The sequence below is a fragment of the Ostrea edulis genome, chromosome 2, assembly GCF_947568905.1.
Source record: "Ostrea edulis chromosome 2, xbOstEdul1.1, whole genome shotgun sequence".
NCBI classification, from domain to species: domain Eukaryota; kingdom Metazoa; phylum Mollusca; class Bivalvia; order Ostreida; family Ostreidae; genus Ostrea; species Ostrea edulis.
Genome location: NC_079165.1, coordinates 80880371 through 80898325, shown reverse-complemented (window position 1 = coordinate 80898325; position 17955 = coordinate 80880371). Strand labels below are relative to the sequence as shown.

General features: G+C 35.6%; 2 protein-coding genes across 2 annotated transcripts; one reads left to right on the top strand and one right to left on the bottom strand.

Moving 5' to 3' along the window:
- The first annotated feature begins 4882 nt into the window (after positions 1 to 4882).
- On the top strand, positions 4883 to 12781 carry LOC130051904 (nose resistant to fluoxetine protein 6-like). Its single transcript, XM_056155065.1, has 15 exons — positions 4883 to 5810; positions 5909 to 6087; positions 6164 to 6230; positions 6563 to 6668; positions 7004 to 7191; positions 7317 to 7484; positions 7623 to 7719; positions 8930 to 9028; positions 9764 to 9926; positions 10306 to 10385; positions 10495 to 10617; positions 10698 to 10821; positions 11233 to 11425; positions 11616 to 11758; positions 11869 to 12781. The coding sequence occupies exons 1-15, from the start codon at positions 5459 to 5461 to the stop codon at positions 11989 to 11991; spliced, it is 2205 nt and encodes a 734-aa protein (XP_056011040.1). The 5' UTR covers positions 4883 to 5458; the 3' UTR covers positions 11992 to 12781.
- Positions 12782 to 13558: 777 nt separating this feature from the next.
- Positions 13559 to 17230, bottom strand: LOC125682349 (heat shock 70 kDa protein 12A-like). The gene is made up of 5 exons (XM_048922857.2): positions 16960 to 17230; positions 16330 to 16577; positions 16021 to 16236; positions 15075 to 15234; positions 13559 to 14914 (listed from the first exon to the last, which is right to left on the bottom strand). The coding sequence occupies exons 1-5, from the start codon at positions 17228 to 17230 to the stop codon at positions 13836 to 13838; spliced, it is 1974 nt and encodes a 657-aa protein (XP_048778814.2). The 3' UTR covers positions 13559 to 13835.
- Positions 17231 to 17955: the final 725 nt, after the last annotated feature.

Below are 17955 nucleotides of genomic sequence, written 5' to 3'. Positions count from 1 at the left end.
TGGATGATATCCACACTGTAAGACTTTAACAATAAAGAGAAACATTCTGAGTATTAATGTCATCGTTGGCCGTTCATCATTATGTAGAAAATTGATTTCGTTGGACAAATATTCATTTTCAGATATATCTCTTTCTGGGACATCTCGTAATGTCCACCGCTATGGCGTTTGTGGTCTCAGTTGCATTCGAGGCTCCGATGATGGGATTGGAGAAAATACTTCTTAGAAGACAACAGAGAAGATAGTCTATTTTCATAAACTATTACTACTGTTGGTTTTCCTGTGGACAAGTTTGTTTTATAGAAGTGTAACATGTATTATAATAAAATTCAACAAACCTTTCGTTGAATGTACAATTCTTCCTTGAAAGCCCATTATTACATGTAGTTAATGATGATAGCTGATAAAACACGTTTAATTTATCCTTTATGTTCCAATGAATCGTCATTGACACAAGAGTAACAAATGATATATTTGTCTTAGATAATGTCCAAGCCATGCTCTGAACCGTTTTCAATATATGTATATCTGCTAACAACCAATGATAATATAACAATGAATTACCTACAAAAGCTATAAAGTAAATGATAAAGACTCTAAATAAAACATGGTAGTACATGTAAGATGACAAGGCGGTTAACTTTGACCAGCAAGATACAACTTACACACAGGTATTATAATTGCTAATTTGATAAAACGTCGTCGATATATCGAAATGTCAAATTGAAGTCCACGGCAAGATATTTTTTCTTCTCACGTAAATGTTTTTGAATAAAGATTGCTTTATAAGAATATAAGAAGAAGACACCCCTATAGCATTCATCTCACTTATTGTCCATGTCTTATGAAAAAATCAACAAACCAAACAAATTCATAACTGCACTATTTATTTATCAATAAGGTGAATATTTTGTTTCAATTTCCCTTTTGTCTGAGGTAAAAGTAATCTGAATTAAATCATGCTTTTTACAACAAATTGGACCATTCTGGTTTTGGGGTGTCGAATTTTTATTGACCTAAAGACAACATACTTAGAACAATTAAGAATACCTTTCATTATAAATGAGGTTCATCTGTTCTTTCATCTTTTCGGTGATGTTGTCTTTTCATGTCCACGTTTTAGGAGCCAATGATTGCTTTGACTAACAATTACCTGGAACGTGAAAAAAAAATTCGGATAAGTTAAACAAACTTTATAACAAACAGGATAATTCCAGCTCCTCCACCGCCAACTTCCCATATCTATGTTGCAATATTTCATTATTACCTGCATATGGTGTTTATACCTCTCCCCTGATTCGATAGGCAAGGGACTGTTCTGCATATGATCAGTTTTTAAATCGAGGCATGCTACTGACAAATAAGTTGTAATAGGGGTTTCAGCAGTCTCATTTAAAGTAAGTATTTCGCAAAATCTATGGTCGTTATAACGATCTAGTTTGACATTACAACCTGTCATAAGGTCAAATGCTTTCTGACATGTTTCACACCGATTGTTATGCTGTTCTTGCCACACTGATTCTGACTACTCCGTTTACCTGATCAAGATATAGGACTCACGGCAGGCGTGACATGTCGACAAGGGATGCTTACTCCTCCTGGGCACCTGATCCCACCTCTGGTGTGTCCAGGAATCTGTGTTTACCCAACTCTCTATTTTGTATTCTTTAAAGAAGTTATGAGATTGATTACTGTTCGTTATCTTCACCTTTTCACGATAGACGAATTAAGATTCTTTGTCTTTAATGCAAGGATCAGCATTATCAAGTTATATGGTGTTAAACATTCTGCAGGGTTTCGTTAATATCTCACCAGGTCGACCATGTCCCACTTTTCAAATAATATAAGTTTATGTATCATTGAAATTGAACTAAACTTAACTAAGGCCATTTGATTGTGGATACTTTTATTTAAGTTTATATATAATATTAAACTGGAAAAGATATCTCGATTGGTGTAAATTGTTCGAGAGAGTATGAAATTTATGTAAACTTTCCTTACCTAGAGTCCAAAAGAATAAAACAACCATCGAGGTATCTTTTCCAGTTTCTCAAAACATATTGGACGGTCGTATCATCAAGAATCTTTGGTTGTTGACTGTACATTTTTGGTTTCAAAAAAGCAAGTAACATCCCCACGTCAGAATTGATGAAAACACAACAAAAACCTGACAACTTGTGAAGAAAAATTCCAGTGATAATTACTCACAACACAAGAACTTATAACATCAAAACGTATTTCCCTCTATTTTAAAACAATCTGATAATCTGAAAAACTTGTTCAGCACCTCGGATATCGTAAATACCAATAGGCAAGCATCAAACCTTAAAAGAATCTGAACAACGGTCACATTTATTTCACAGAAAGAGACAAAACCTATTTCTAAATGTGGAGATCCGCGATGTGGAACTTGTTAGTATATTGAACGCCAACAAGAATTGCAAAAGTGAAAACCTGATATTTTGAACAATATGCCCCACATGCAAAGAGTTCTACATTGGACAAACGGGAAGACAGATCGCACGAGTTCGAGTACACAAACAGCAGATTCGAGTCCGCACTACTTCGTGCTGTCAACATTTTGCTGAATGTGACAAAGGACAGTTTAAACTTTTACTCTTTCACAAAATGTGGAACGAGTATGAAACATTGCGTTTATTGAAGGATAAGTTTTTCATAACACTGTTTAACAATAAGTGATATGATTTTTCTTATTTAATGTAATTTATTTCATTGCTACCAGAAGTAATCATTATGACATCAACTTGAACAAGGAAGATTTATGATGACAAAAGAAACGTTTAGTAAACCTTTTTAAAAAATCTTTTTACACACACACACACACACACACACACACACACACACACACACCGAGAGAGAGAGAGAAAGAGAGAGAGAGAGAGAGAGAGAGAGAGAGAGAGAGAGAGAGCGAGCTATTAATCTTGAGTTGAAAATGTTGACATGTCAATGTAACCAGTTCATGTATCATCTGCTGTCTGACGTGTTTCAAACTAATTTGTTAGGCCATTCTTTACACACTGATTTTGACTACGGAATTATTCCGTTTATCTGATTAAGATGTAGAGGCAATACAACTTATCACTGGGTCAAATGCTGTCTGATGTGTTTCAAATCCATTGTTATCGTTCTTAGCACACTGATTTTGACTACGGATAACTCCGTTTACCTGGTCAAGATATTAGGCTCACGGTGGATGTGAACGGTCGACAGGGGATGCTTAGTCCTAGGCACCTTATCCCACCTCTGGTGTGTCCAGGGTTCCGTGTTTGCCCAACTCTCTGTTTCGTATTGCTTATAGGAGGTATGAGATTGATCACTGTTCGTTATCTTCACCCTTCATAGGGCTCACGGTGGGTGTGACCGGTCGACAGAGGATGCTTACTCCTACTAGGCATATCACCCCGTATGTGGTGTGTCTAAGAGTCCGTGTTTGCTCAACTCTTTATATTGTATTCCTTATAGGAATTATGAGATTGATCACTGTTGGTTATCTTCACCTTTTCATCAAATACATGATCGGCTTATTTGAGCTCTTGGAATGAAATTGAAGGCAATGAGTCTATAAGATAAAGAAGACACTTCATGATTGTGATATCTGAATGTCCCGAATAGGTCTTTTCCTCCTTTTTCTGTCCTTAAACGGGGAGGGGCATAGATTCTCTGAATTATCTTGTTAATCCTTTTCATATGAAAACTGAGAAAAATATTTTAGCTACATATACATATATATTTAGTGAATCGTACAATAGAATTATAAATATTGAAGCTCGTTCAGAACAGACGTTATTTTATTGCCCCATATTGCACTCGATGATTTCAATATGTAGACATTATGTTTGTTCTCAGCTTTCGTAGTTTAAATTTAGTGAGTGTTTGCATTCTTATTGTATTTATCTAGTTTTCATTTATATGTATATGTTCTGTTGTCCTGAAGAAAGGATACATGTAGGTCGTCCCGAAAATTTGAGAAGTTCATATTGTACGTGGCGATGTTCATTTTTTACGCTTTATATATCCTTATTTATTTGACCTCGTACATTAAGATCTGACACTTTGGAGTGTTGTTGGTATTTAGTGCTCTCTCTCTCTCTCTCTCTCTCTCTCTCTCTCTCTCTCTCTCTCTCATATCTATTAAAACACTAAGTGTTATATCAAAATCTAACGATAATGTAAGGAAATTAATCTGGAATGTGGAAATGAACTATGTGTCTATTAAAATTTCATTTCAATCTTACTCCTTACAAGGATTTGTGATATCTGTACCTGAATCTATTTTCTCCTAGATACAAAGATTGTAAAACTTTGTAAAATGTTTTCAAAAATATCTAGTAAGTATAATGTAAGTACATATAAGATTAATCTCGAGGATATAAACCATGTACATTGATATCTGACGACTACGTGAAAACAAATAAGTTCAAGGACGAATTGAGTGATAAACGTACAATATCACGTCCTGGAGGATGGTTTACGAAATATGTAAGACGAATTGAGTGATAAACCTACAATATCACGTGTCCTGGAGGATGGTTTACGAAAGATGTAAATTATTTCAATCGATTTCTTCATTGTCAAAGTTTTCTTCATTCTAATCCTGGACTTACTTGTCCAGAATGCAAAGTAATACGTAATAAAGTAGATGTTCTTCAAAAAGGTTAGTAGATAAAAATTAAAAAGTTTACGAAAAAGCAAACAAACCAAAAAGAAAAAAGAAAGAAAGAAAATTTAAAAAAAGAAGAAAAAAGGAAAAGGAAAAAAAACATACACCCCACCAACCCCCCCACCCCCCCCCCCACCCCCCAAAAAACAACAACAAAAGCAAAACAATGAATTTTTACATAAAAAAAAAAAGAAAGAAAGAAAGAAGTATGTCGATCTTTCGCTGCTACTAAACGAAGTTCTTATAACCAACTATTTCTATTTTATAAAACCAAGATAGTAATCACTTCAACTGCTAACACCACGGGATGATCATTTCTGATTGATGCGATGCGGGGTCATTGAGTCGGTATATCCAATTTCTCTTTCATTCTGATTGAGCAATTCATCGCTCATTGCATTTACATTATTTCCTTTTTACTTCGTGTTTTTCTCGGGAATAAACAAAGTACAATGTTTGCTGTGATTCATGCTACAACTGCCCAAAGACGGTCTTGAATACGTCAGGTGACGTAACCAATATACTAACCAATGGAATGATTGGTAAAGCCAGTGGCTTAACTTTCATAACTGATTTTCATTTTGTATTCACTATGACATGTCCATATATAGAAAATACACACATACATATTCGTATACAGATTGGGTGGTCTTTGCATCTTTATCTGACAGGGATAACAATGAGATAACAAAATCAACGTTCTCGATATTCACAGCAATACTGTACGCAGCTTATGTGCAATATATCTAAGCCAACATACTGTTTGTATCTTTAAACATGCGGATGTTCGGTTTTGGCGCTGTTTTTGTAGCGTTTTGTGCAATTTGTGATGCCGATATACAGTTTCCATCTTATGAAGACCTCATATCGTTCGACGTCAGATTGTTAAATCCAAAACCCCTAAGTAACGTCACAAACCGGCTGCTAGAGCTGAAGTCTGTTGTTAATCAAGTACATGATGTCAATTTCCTAAAATCCTTAGCAGATTCTAATGGTGACACTTTGAAATCATCAGCAGAAGACGGATCTGTTCTATTCGCTGACAAATATAACGTGTCGGAAACCTGTCGAGATCACTGGAATCGCGCGTTCACAGCACTGAGGGCGAATGAGTACTGGGCTCTCAAAAGTAGGTATACTTATAAGAAATATTAGTTCAATGTCGATGTCAGTCCTCCTGGGAAGAATATCCGATGACTGTACCTTTGAGATATATTTTCTTTTCAGTGATTGACTCTTCCGCCAAAATTGAATCTGGAGTTTTAGATGGCAACACTAAATGGCTGGGATCCTATGATGAGTGCTTTAATTTGGAAGTTCCAGTGAAGCATTTCAACATCAGTTCGATTGAGACACAATTCTGTTTTGCTCACATACCTTTAAAACTGGCGTATATTCCTTTAGAGGTAGGTATTAATCAGAAGGAACAATATCGAATATGTTTTGTAAACTAAGGACAAACAATGTAAAACCTTTTTACAGACAGATATTGGCCTGTGTGCACCCAAAGCATGTTCACAGAGAGACTTGATGGAATTATACAACGAATGTAAGTAAAGTACTAGTACTTAACAAAAGTTATGTATGCATCTTCAATTCACAACAATACGTACAAAAGTACATGACACTATTGAACAAAAGTAAAATAAGTATCTGCAAGACAATAGATGGCAAAAGTAAAGTATCTACACGACAGTATTTAAAAAAGATAAGTATCTACACATTAGTACTTAACAACGGTAACGTAAATATCTGCACAAAAATATAAAAAAGAAAAGCTTTGTTCTAAGATGCTTTTTTCTCTCTTATCTATTGATTATGCATTACTTGAAATTATCATCAAAACTTTTTACGATTTTCATTGACCACTATTCATGACAGTATTGGGTATTGTACAAAGTGTGATACCCACGTCCAATCCAATCTACGCTTCCTATGTGTATTGTCCAGAGAAACCCGAAATCGACACAAGAGCCATTGTTGCCATGTAAGTGCATGCATCAGTTCTTATGTAAAAGTTAAAGAAAGCAAAATATCCACTGTTAGACGTAATTATAGAATTATCATTAGACGAGGAGACTAGCATTTAGTGTCCACACTGGTTCCTAGAAAAAAGGTTGAATGGCTTATCATAAACATCGATGGAATTATTTGTCATTATTTCCTGCTTCATTCCATTATGCTGATTGATATTCAACCTCTGGTGTGTCCAGGGGTCCGTGTTTGCCTAACTCTCTATTTTGTATTGCTTATGGGAGTTATGAGGTTGATCACTGTTCGTTATCTTCACCTTTCATCCACACTCTTGATCTCTATTTTCAGCTCCATACTTGGAGTGTTTGCCGCTTTGATATTGATAAGCACAACGTATGACGTTGTGAAGCAGTTGTTGTCTCGCACTGATCGTAGTTCAATGAAGACCGTGCCCGATCAATCAGTAGAAATCTCGACTGGCGAGAAAACTCCCCTACTGATGGATGAAAAGGCAAATATGATAAAAAAGGAAGAATGTGAGTAAATCATGATATGACAATTATTTGCAGAGTAAAATATGTTTTATGTAACAAATACAGAAAAGCTGTACATCACTTCAAGATTAAAGTAAAATATTTTATCTTTGAACTACCTTTCATAGCAATACTGGAAAAGTTGCTGCTTTCGTTTTCTGCTTACACCAATGGGAAGAAGCTTCTCCAAGTGAATCAGTCCGCGGGAACACTGACTGCATTGAATGGGATACGGTTCCTCAGCATCTCCTGGGTCGTTCTCGGACACTCTTACGCATTCATTATGGGGGAAATGAGTATGGAATTTCAGATTGTTAGAAAATTTGCGCTGTACTTGAGCTTGTTTTTGAATATTCAAAAAATTAATGATTAATCATCTTTTATATCTGTGATAGACAGATTTTAATATTTCGTTCTCTTACTTTGAATTAAAGGCAACTCCTATTCTGGATATGCAATGTTATCCAAACGCTGGTCCTTTCAAGCTGTCATCAATGCTCTGGTTTCGGTAGATTCTTTCTTTGCTTTAAGGTTAGTGCTCATAAGCCTTTACCTTCTGCCCAAGATCAATGTCCAGCATACAATGCGTCATGACTTATGCACTATGAATTGAACTTTCTTAGGTTGATATTTATACCCCATCTTCAAGGAGGTATACAAACTGGTTTACCTATGTCTTTCAGTCCGTCCGTCCGTCTGTCAAATCTTTTCTTGTTGCAATATTACAGATAATGGTTTCCGTCTATATTCTGATTCTTGATCAGTTCTAAGTCATGTAGGAAGAAAGATGCCAAGCAACAAAGTCAAATTTTGGTCGCATTTCTGGTCATAATGGAGACCTTTGATATTAGACTATGTGACATGTTTTTACACTCAACAATTGTTTACTACCTGACAATCAGGAAGGCATATGTCACAAATAATTCCGCTTCCATCACACTTTACTCAGCAACTGCAAAAATTAGATTTTTCGTGAAAAGATGAAGATAACGAACAGTGATTAATCTCATAACCCCCATAAGGAATACAAAATTAGGAATCGGGCACATGGACCCCTGGACATACCATGGGTGGGATCAGGTGCCTAGGGGGAGTAAGTCGACCGGTCACACCCGCTGTGAGCCCTATATTTTGATCAGGTAAACTGAGTAATTCACAGTCAAAATCAATGTGTAAAGAACGGCCTAACAAATCTATTGGTATCAAACACGTCAGACAGCATTTGGCCCAATGGCAGGTTGTATTGGTAAAACAAATCATTTTAACGTCCATATAATTTGCGGAATGCTGACTTTAAAGAAGACTGTTGAAACCCCTGTAACATCAACTTGTTTGTCAGTAATATGCCTCAATTTAACAGAACAAGCTTTTGCGTATCGAATCAGTTTGAGAGACATAAACACCATAATGATAATGGAATATTGTTGCATGAATAATGGAAGTTGAGAATGGAGAAGCTGATATATTGAAAGGGGATTCGACTTGTCATGTGACAAATTTCTATTCCATGGGCCCATATTTTGCAACAATTTTTTATTACTCCGAGTCAGATTATAACCCATAAACTCCCTAAAGATCATTTGTTAAATGTGAAGGATATGAGAATCTGGGTTTTTAAAAAAATATATCTTTCATTATTTTGTAAGGTACATATTTTAGAATCTCATACTTTGAATATGAGTTTTGTGGGTTTTTTAGTCTCACTAGGATATATCTCCTGATTTAGTTTTTCCCTATTCAGTGGCCTGCTGCTTTCCTACCTGACACTGAAGGAAATGAAGAAAGGGAAGGGGACTTTCAGGATCAATTGGTTCATGTTCTATTTCCACAGATTTTGGAGGTATTTATATATTCACAGATTTTGATGGATTGATTTTTAAAAACATATTCTGTTCATAAGAGTTATAAGGACCTCATTGGAAATAAATTATATGTAATTTCAACTTTTATGGGTTATCCTTAAACCATCATATCATTATAGGCTATATTATGTATTTTTAATTGTTATAATTGTATGGTATAACAGAATGTGTCAAGCTTCAATTTGCTATTTTTAATTTACAATTATATCACTCTGTGATATTTTACACCTGAATAAAATGAACATTTGTATACATTATGAATATCAATTTTAGATTCTTTAAAAAGTCTAAGAGTTCAGACATATTGGTACACAAAATTACATGTCATATCTGTGTTAATGCTTCAATTGGCAAATCCCAAATTTCTTATCGATTATTTGAAATCATAAGTGATTGTTTACTGTAACAATCACAATACAGGTGAAATACAATAGCAAGTACTTTTGGTAATCCTAATAATACAACGTAAAGTAAATCAGTCCAAACTAATCAAATATACATGTACATGTGCATACAATTGCGATGGTATACTCAATCAATGAAATGATCATCAAATCTAATGTGGAAAAGAGGTATGTGAAATGTCAAGGCTGTTTTCTTTCAATATTTAAATAACTGACAACACATTTGATCTTCAGAAGAAAGCAACAGATATCATCTAACAATTTATTGAGATATATCTGTTACCACTAATGAATTTGTGATCGTTGTAGATTAACTCCCGTGTACATGATTGTACTGATGATCAGTGCCTGTCTTGGACGGTACTTTGGAGATGGGCCAGTGTGGCCTAAGGACGGGTTCGAGAGAAACTTTTGTAAAGACACGTGGTGGAGAAATCTTCTTTACATCAATAATTTATTCAATGACGATCAGGTAATGGGATTAGATTAACGTAAATTTTAATTTAAATTCCAGCCACACCATATTCGGTTTACTAAAAATGCATAAAATCTTGGCAGTCAATACAAGAAACATAACTCTTAAAATTTAATTTTAGTAGTCACTTGTATGATACATGGCAGGGTAATATACAGTGAAATTTCTAATCTTAGTGTACGACGAGATTAAAAGAAACATGCATTTTCGGCCATCTTACAGTTTTTTAATATTCCTCAATTTTAAGGAATATGTGATTGAAAATCTTTATTTCCTGTATTTGTAGTTATATAATACACTTTGAAATGTCTCTTTGAATTGAAAATTCTTGATGGAACGCTGAACTCAAAACAACAAACAACCTTGTCATTTTCAGTGCTTTGGAGTTTCCTGGTACCTTGCAAACGATATGCAGTTCTTCATATTAAGTCCACTTATGCTTGTGCCGTTGTATTTGTAAGTTGTTCTTCCCCGAAAGCCCATTATCATGCAAGTTACATTGATACCAATCGGTAGATTAGAAAATAACTACAACTTCATGTATTTGAATTTATTTTTCTCCCAGCTTTTATCCAGTAGGAATAGGCATCTGTTTTGTTTGGCTGCTCGGATCTGCTATAACACCAGGGGTTATCTCAAACGTCTTGGATCTTCCACCATCAACGTTTGGCGGCGGAGGATCGGAACAGTAGGTATTCTATTGAATAAAGAGTTTGAATATTAGAATAATTCCTGTTTCTTACAGAGCAATGTCTGAATTATTTACAGAGGAAGAGCAGATTACTTCAATAACTACTACATCAGACCCTACTGTAGGATAGGACCCTATATTGTCGGAATCATTGTTGGATCATTATTATACAAAACAGACTGTAAAGTGAAGATCAATAAGGTATTTTGTTTAATTCAATTTAAATCTTTGACCTTAAGATGGAATTAGAATCACAGGGTTAGGGTCATCAGACGAATTGATATATGTTATTACCGGAATAATGAAGGATGAAGAAGGAGATAATGTTATAGCATTTAATGGCAGTACATACATTCAGTCTAAATATATCGATAGACAGTTACTAATCATTACCTTCAACATGTTCTTAGCTAAACAAAGGTTTCTAATACCATATTCCTCTAAACCCGTGCACAGTAGGCCACGGGTTTGTGAAAAGAGTATCAGGACCAGCATTTCTATAGTGTAAACCGCCTTATATGAGACTGATCACTGTCTGTTATCTTCACCTTTTCATCAGTCATGTGGTGCATCCTTTATGTTCTTATGATAAGTTAGTTTTCTATTTCGTAGTTCTTGAATCTGCTCTTGTGGTTAATCTTCGCCACTCTGGCTATCGTAGTCCTGTACGGACTCCATGATCCTATCTCCCATCCGGATGATATCCTTAATCGTGATGTGTCAGCTCTCTACAATGCCACTCATAAGATTGTATGGGGAGCATGCGTATGCTGGGTTATATTTGCCTGTGCTACTGGAAATGGCGGTAATGTTCAGATACAGTCGATTTCGGAGTTGTTATATTTTCTTATCGAATACATGTGTTTCATTATTTGAAATATCTCAAATTAAGGACCACATTGAAAACAAAAATTACTTAGAGAAGACCAAGAAGTGTCCGAACACCCTGCTGTAGACATTCCGTTTTTATTATTATGTTTTCTTACTTTGTAAAGGATTCGTCAATACCCTGTTGTCGTGGTCTCCATTTGTTCCACTAGCTCGACTCTCGTATTGCATCTATCTGACTCACGCCACTGTGATGTATGCTTTTATATATAGCCAACGTACAGAATTTTATATGGATGACATCAACGCGGTGAGTTCTCTTCATAAATGAGAATAGATACATTCCTTTTATCATTGTAAGAATTGATGTATTGATTCGTCTCTGGTTGTTTGGAACATATTCCCTTCTATACATTTCAGATCTATCTATTCCTTGGCCATCTTGTTCTGTCTACTATGACAGCCTTTGTGGCCTCAGTTGCATTCGAGGCTCCGATGATGGGATTAGAGAAAATACTTCTTAGAAGACGACAGAGAAGATAGTTTTCACTGAATAATCTGATTCATATACTCTAAGCTCCCTTCGTGTGGGCGATGTTTTGTCATAATTATGACTATATTATGATTGGTATCCTGTAACTATATGAAGGGAAGATAACTGCAGAACGAAATATCAGCAATGTAGGAAGTAGAAAAGATAGGTTAAAGAGCCTATTTCGGCCCCAAAATTAATGGTTTATTATAAACATTAGCCTAATAATCATCCAAACGATCCATATTGACTACCTGTCTTTCATTATGACATCATGACTGTGGATTTTTTGTGTTATGACGTCATAACCTGCGTCATCAATTGCAAATTCTTGAAACTGTGTAAAATAAATTTTGGGTTTTAAACCATTTTCATCTAATGATAGGATAAAAGAACATTAATGAGTTTTCGATGTTACGTAAAAAAAATAATCGTGGGTTGGAGGTTTAAATATTTATTGTTTATTGGATTGATCTTTCTCTTAATTATTGGACTGAATATTCTTTTGCATTCAAAATCTTTAATATATATTTTGTTGTGATTCGCAGAAAACGTGGTGTTTGCTTGAAAGGTCATTTCAAGTTCGCCATGGATATGATGGATATGAAATATAGCATTCTTCAATAATGTCCAATATAGGTTTGCGCTTCCATGATTTCAACATAACTAAATAATTCACATTTTGTGTTATTTGCAAGATGTAAGATTTTTGGTAAAGTGCTTACTGTCCGAATGCAAACAGATTTTATCATTATGTACTGTGAACCTTTTCAATAAATGGAATAGAGAGATTAATATCAATCCGCGTTCGATGTGTTTCCTTAGTAACTTAATGTGCATGCAATTGCTGTTCCCAGTTCTATGTGCATTTTTATGTGGATTTTTTCCCTAAGTACATGTATTTCGTTTTATCAGTTCATCATAATACATATTTTTTCATACGTTTGCTACATGTTTACAGCACACCTGTACAAAAAATGAAGAAGAAAAAAAGATTTTCCGATAACATTTCCTCGTAAAATGTACCAATGGAAATTTTATACAAATAGAGACAGAGAAATTTACAAACCTAAATAAACATTTTGCTTTACACCATGATAGTCGCTAAGAAATGGGTTTTTTTTTTTATCTAAAAAGCATAGATGTTCTGAATATATTCTAAAACTTCTACGTGACAAGAAAAACCTCTTGCTGTAACCTTGTTAGATACATCGATGATCAGTGTTTTTATTTTTAATATATCGACTCCATATACCCCAGGGACCTCAAAATACGACAACACAGTCCTTTCCATCTGTTTCATATTTGGATATATCACTGAACATAGACGTTAACGGCAGACTGAAACTGAATTTTATATTGGATCGGATCTGCTCAACAACTACAATAACCACAGGGGTAAAATGTAGTGAAAGTATCCTCTTGTAGTGTAGATTTAATTTTCTGAATTCAATGATTTTGGATCCAGAACAGATATATGCGCGAAGTATAGAATTATATATACTCTTAGTGTTCTAAAATGTCTCTGTATGATCAAGGTGACCCAATGGACGTTGTGGTCCATTGGCCTTTCATTTAGATTTTTAAAGTGTTTTTCTTAACGAGCATATTACTAACCATCAAATTAACCACATCAGCATAAATACAGAACACATTGTAAACGAATTTGATTTATATTGAAATTCCGATTTTAATAAGTGACAAAGAGCTTTTCCACGTGCAATGCAAATGCAGCAGATGAATGGACACGAATAAGAAACAAAAAACGATTTATCACTTCCAATGTTAACTTCAATTTATATGTCAGTAGCTAAATCCGCTGACGTTTCTTCAGTGAATCTGCAAGTGGTATTGCTTACGAAAGAAAATCTAGGTAAATCATGTTTGTATCTCCATTTTCTTTGTTGACAAACCTCCCAACGATTTCAGTTCCCGCGATCTCCATCTCCACGTACCCAGTAAATTTTTCTGGCCACATTCCACCGGGAGGTTCCATGATGATCTGTCCGTGTTTTGTGCAGTTAGAATCGGTGACGTAGAGAGGATGTGCGTCATTACTAACATAAATTTCCGTTATTTTTGGTTCTTTCCTTAAGTCCTGTCGAATTTCACTTTCATATGAATTATGAATCGGATACCGGAATGTCTGACCAATTTTAGTTTTCTCATCAACTGTGAAAAAGACTTGAAACAAGTTTTTGCAGTAATATTTCCCGTCCACCAATACCTTGTATTCTTCTCTGTGGATGCCATCTATGAACGGTCTTGCAATTCGTATTCCATAGGTACATTTACAGATCCTTGAGCAAATACACTCGGGATTTTGTCCATAGAGAACAGCACCTTTCAACACGGCCATACTTGGTTCTTTCGGAGTGATGATCATCATGTTGGGAAACGCTTCACGAACAGCATCTCGAACAAGAGGTGACTCGGTGAAACCCCCCACCATTAATAATGTAGCAATATGGCGTCCGGAGTTTTCATCGAAGATCTCCTTCATGTGTTTGATAATGCTGTCGATGGTTTTCTTAAAGAACTCTCTGAAAACGTTAGGGTCTATCAGAATTTTGTCACCTTTAACAATAACTTTGCCGTTATATTTTGTCTCGCGAATCACCTCCTCCAATTCAAACCCAGTCTTTAACTTCAGCAACATCCGTAGCTCTGCTGGGATCTTAAATGGGACTTCATCTGTTGTTTCTTTTGAAACTTTCCGCTTTTTTATCTCAAAAGCGCGAACCATTTCCAAGTACTCCGAGGGATTTTCTGCCCAACATTGATTAACAACGTCTTCGCCAAAAATCTTATTGAGAAATATAGTAAATTCCTCGTTGACTTTGCCGCCTCCCCACGCCCCACCCGTTGCTTTACGAATGTGCTCGATGTTTCCATCATTCACGACTTCCATCACTGAGACATCACACGTGCCACCTGAAATAAAAAATTATAAAATTATGAAAAAAGATGTCACACTGGAAATTGAATAACATTTGTTTGAATTCATAATAATTTATTCACAAATAGTGAAAGGGTATAGCCTATTCTAGCCCTCTCTCAATTCGATTTTTGAAAATCTGTATACTGAACCCACCTCCTAGATCAAGAACCATGAATTTCCTTCCTTTGTTAAACGACTGTAAAAGATCTCGTCCTCGTAGACCGACTAGACTCTTCTTTGGGAGCATTCGACAGTACACGGCAGCTACTTCAGACTCAAAAGCCAGAGTGAGGTTTTCGCCCGGAATTCCAGCCTGAAAAATCAACAAAATACAAAAATCTGGGAAATAACAAAAATTAAGGTCTTTTAAAACTGTTGTGAAATTAGATAGTTCATAGTACAGAGTCAAGCTGCTAAAGTATCGAATGGGTATATAGCTTTACGGTAAGGAAAAAAAAAAGCTTCGATGAAAGAGTTTACATCAGTATACTGTTTTCGAATTGAACACAATGATTAAAACAAAGGTGATGTTCTAAGATAGCCCTCTCTATATGTCTAGGGCCTCACAAACTGTGGTGTAGGAAGTTATCTTAGACAGTGTCTCTGTCAGCTTCATTGATACACTGTGTACAAATAAGAAAGGTATCTGCAACTTTATGACAGCTTCCTTAATGAACTATGTACAAGGATTGGTTGGTTGGTTGAATATTGTTTAACGTCCCGCTCGAGAATCTTTCACTCATATGGAAACGTTATCATTACCGGTGAAGGACTGCAAAGTTTAGACCTATGCTCGGTGCTTATGGCCTTTGAGCAGGGAGGAATCTTTATCGTTCCACACCTACTGTGACACGGGACCTCGATTTTTGCGGTCTCGTACGAAGGACCGCCCCATATAGTCAGCTCTTATGACAAGTAAGGGGTACTGAGAACCTATTCTAACCCGGATCCTCACGATATACAAGTTATCTGGAATAGACTTATCATTCTGACAGCTTCCTTAATGAACTGTGTACAAAGAAGATATCTGGGATAGATGAGTTTTTAATACGGCTTCCTTAACTAACTGTTTACAAGGAAGCTATCTGAATACTTCTACCTCTATGGCAGCCTCTCTCATAAACTGCTTGGCAGCGTCTGTCCAGACCGCGGGTATTGTTATGATGAAATGAACGTCCTCAATGGTATATCCAGAGTGCTTCGCCATCAATTTAAGAATCTCCATCTTTAGAAAGTTTATGGACATGGCGAAAATTGTGTTGGCTGGCATCTGCTTGCCATCAATGTCCTCCAGCATTCTCTTCCGGGTGACATCCTTCAATAAATGTATGAAGAATTGATAAATATGGCAGGTATGTTAACTTTATATGACTGTTACAATTCCTGATATTGATTATAATGATACTACCATATTTCCCTGTAGTTTCATTTTGAACTTCTGAAAGTAGTACCACTCTTTGCTGAGCCCCTTTTGAGCTAGTTCTGTGTAACGTTGATCAGCATCGTAGCCGAATGCGTGAAACTTCTGGTCGGGATTCAATAAGATGGATGTTGGGGCCTTTAAAGACATACTTCCAGACCCCTTAACAGTCCAATGATTTGTCATGATACGCAAAGGTTTGATTTCAAAGTCATGCTTTAAAGAGTAGGCAAAACCTGAAAAAGGATAGTATGATGATCATAGATAGGATGTGCATTTTAGAAAGAAACATATATCATAAGATAGAAATAAGGAACCCCCCACGGAATACACAGCATTGACTGATCTCTCTCCCACCCACCCCCACCCCCTGAAAAAAATAACCTCAACCTTTCTATGTTTCATTCACTAACATTTTGATTGGATATTGAACGATTGTAAATTTGAACTTGATTCAAGACATGAAGTAAACTTTGATCAGAACAATTTGTAGCATTTCTTTGGTGAGCTGCCATAAGAGATATTGGGAATTAAATCACAACCTTTTATGATTACATTTCTAACAATCAAGATTTCCCGTATAATATTTTGTTATGACTAGAGAAATAACTCGATCACCTGAGTAAGCAGTTCCAAAATCAATGGCGGCTACTACCATTTTGTTCTTCTTGTGTTCGGTCATCACCATCATGTTTGGGTCAGTCTTGAGTCCCGGTTTCTTGGAGGCCGCCCCTTTCTCTCTATCCGTGGCCCGGCCAGTCTCTCTATCCGTAGGGGGGCCACGATCTCTCTCTTTGTCTGTCTTTGTGTGTGTCTCTGTTCTCGGCTTTTCAGCAGGTTCGTCGCTGTCATTGACATCGATCTCTGGAATTTTTTCTAAACTTGACATTTTCCCCTAGTAACTAGAATTAAACAGAGGTAATTAGCAATCAAGTTAAAAGTGCTGACATCATTCGACAACCTTTAAATGTGCAAAAATGGAATTTCAAACATTTCGAAGACAAAATTATCTTCTAACAATTTACACAAGAAACAAGGAAGGTTTCTACAACTTACGATTTGCTTAATTTAGAGGACAAATTCCATTTTGTATGAAAGTATAGATATTATATTAAGCTTTAATATATGGGGGAAAACCTTGAGTATCTACATGTAAATCTAATTATGAACTTCTGTTCTTTAGAAATGTTAAAGAATTGAACAATATAGAGAAATTTATATACATGTATATTTAGCAACCAAAAGATAAAATGAACATGTACTAATAGATACATATACATTGTAAACATCATTTGTATTGTTTTGTGCTGACACAAAAAAATATTGGAAAATCAAATTTGTTCTTACCAAATGCTTTCATTAGTCCAAAATTCACAGCAATATCGTTTTAGAAGAGCAATCCCATATAGAGCATGCGATTAACATGCACAATTCCGCGCGTCAGAAATAATTAACAGTTAATTCCTCACTAGTATTTGGACGATCATCAATTTCTCAGACGGCAATTTACAGGGTTATACAAAAACAGGTATCAATCAGGGTATAATTAACTAGTTTACAGGGTTATATAAAACAGTTATCAATTAGGGGAAAATTAACCAGTTTGAATCCCGT

Excerpts from the sequence above, each read along its gene's own strand:
- LOC130051904 (XM_056155065.1), top strand. The coding sequence starts at position 5,459 with ATGCGGATGTTCGGTTTTGGCGCTGTTTTTGTAGCGTTTTGTGCAATT. Across the intron at positions 6,669-7,003 it reads ACAAGAGCCATTGTTGCCAT|CTCCATACTTGGAGTGTTTG; the intron begins GTAAGTGCATGC and ends CTCTATTTTCAG. Across the intron at positions 7,485-7,622 it reads ATTCATTATGGGGGAAATGA|GCAACTCCTATTCTGGATAT; the intron begins GTATGGAATTTC and ends TTTGAATTAAAG.
- LOC125682349 (XM_048922857.2), bottom strand. The coding sequence starts at position 17,230 with ATGTCAAGTTTAGAAAAAATTCCAGAGATCGATGTCAATGACAGCGAC. Across the intron at positions 16,578-16,959 it reads TTTTGGAACTGCTTACTCAG|GTTTTGCCTACTCTTTAAAG; the intron begins GTGATCGAGTTA and ends ATCCTTTTTCAG. Across the intron at positions 15,235-16,020 it reads TGAGAGAGGCTGCCATAGAG|GCTGGAATTCCGGGCGAAAA; the intron begins GTAGAAGTATTC and ends TTGATTTTTCAG.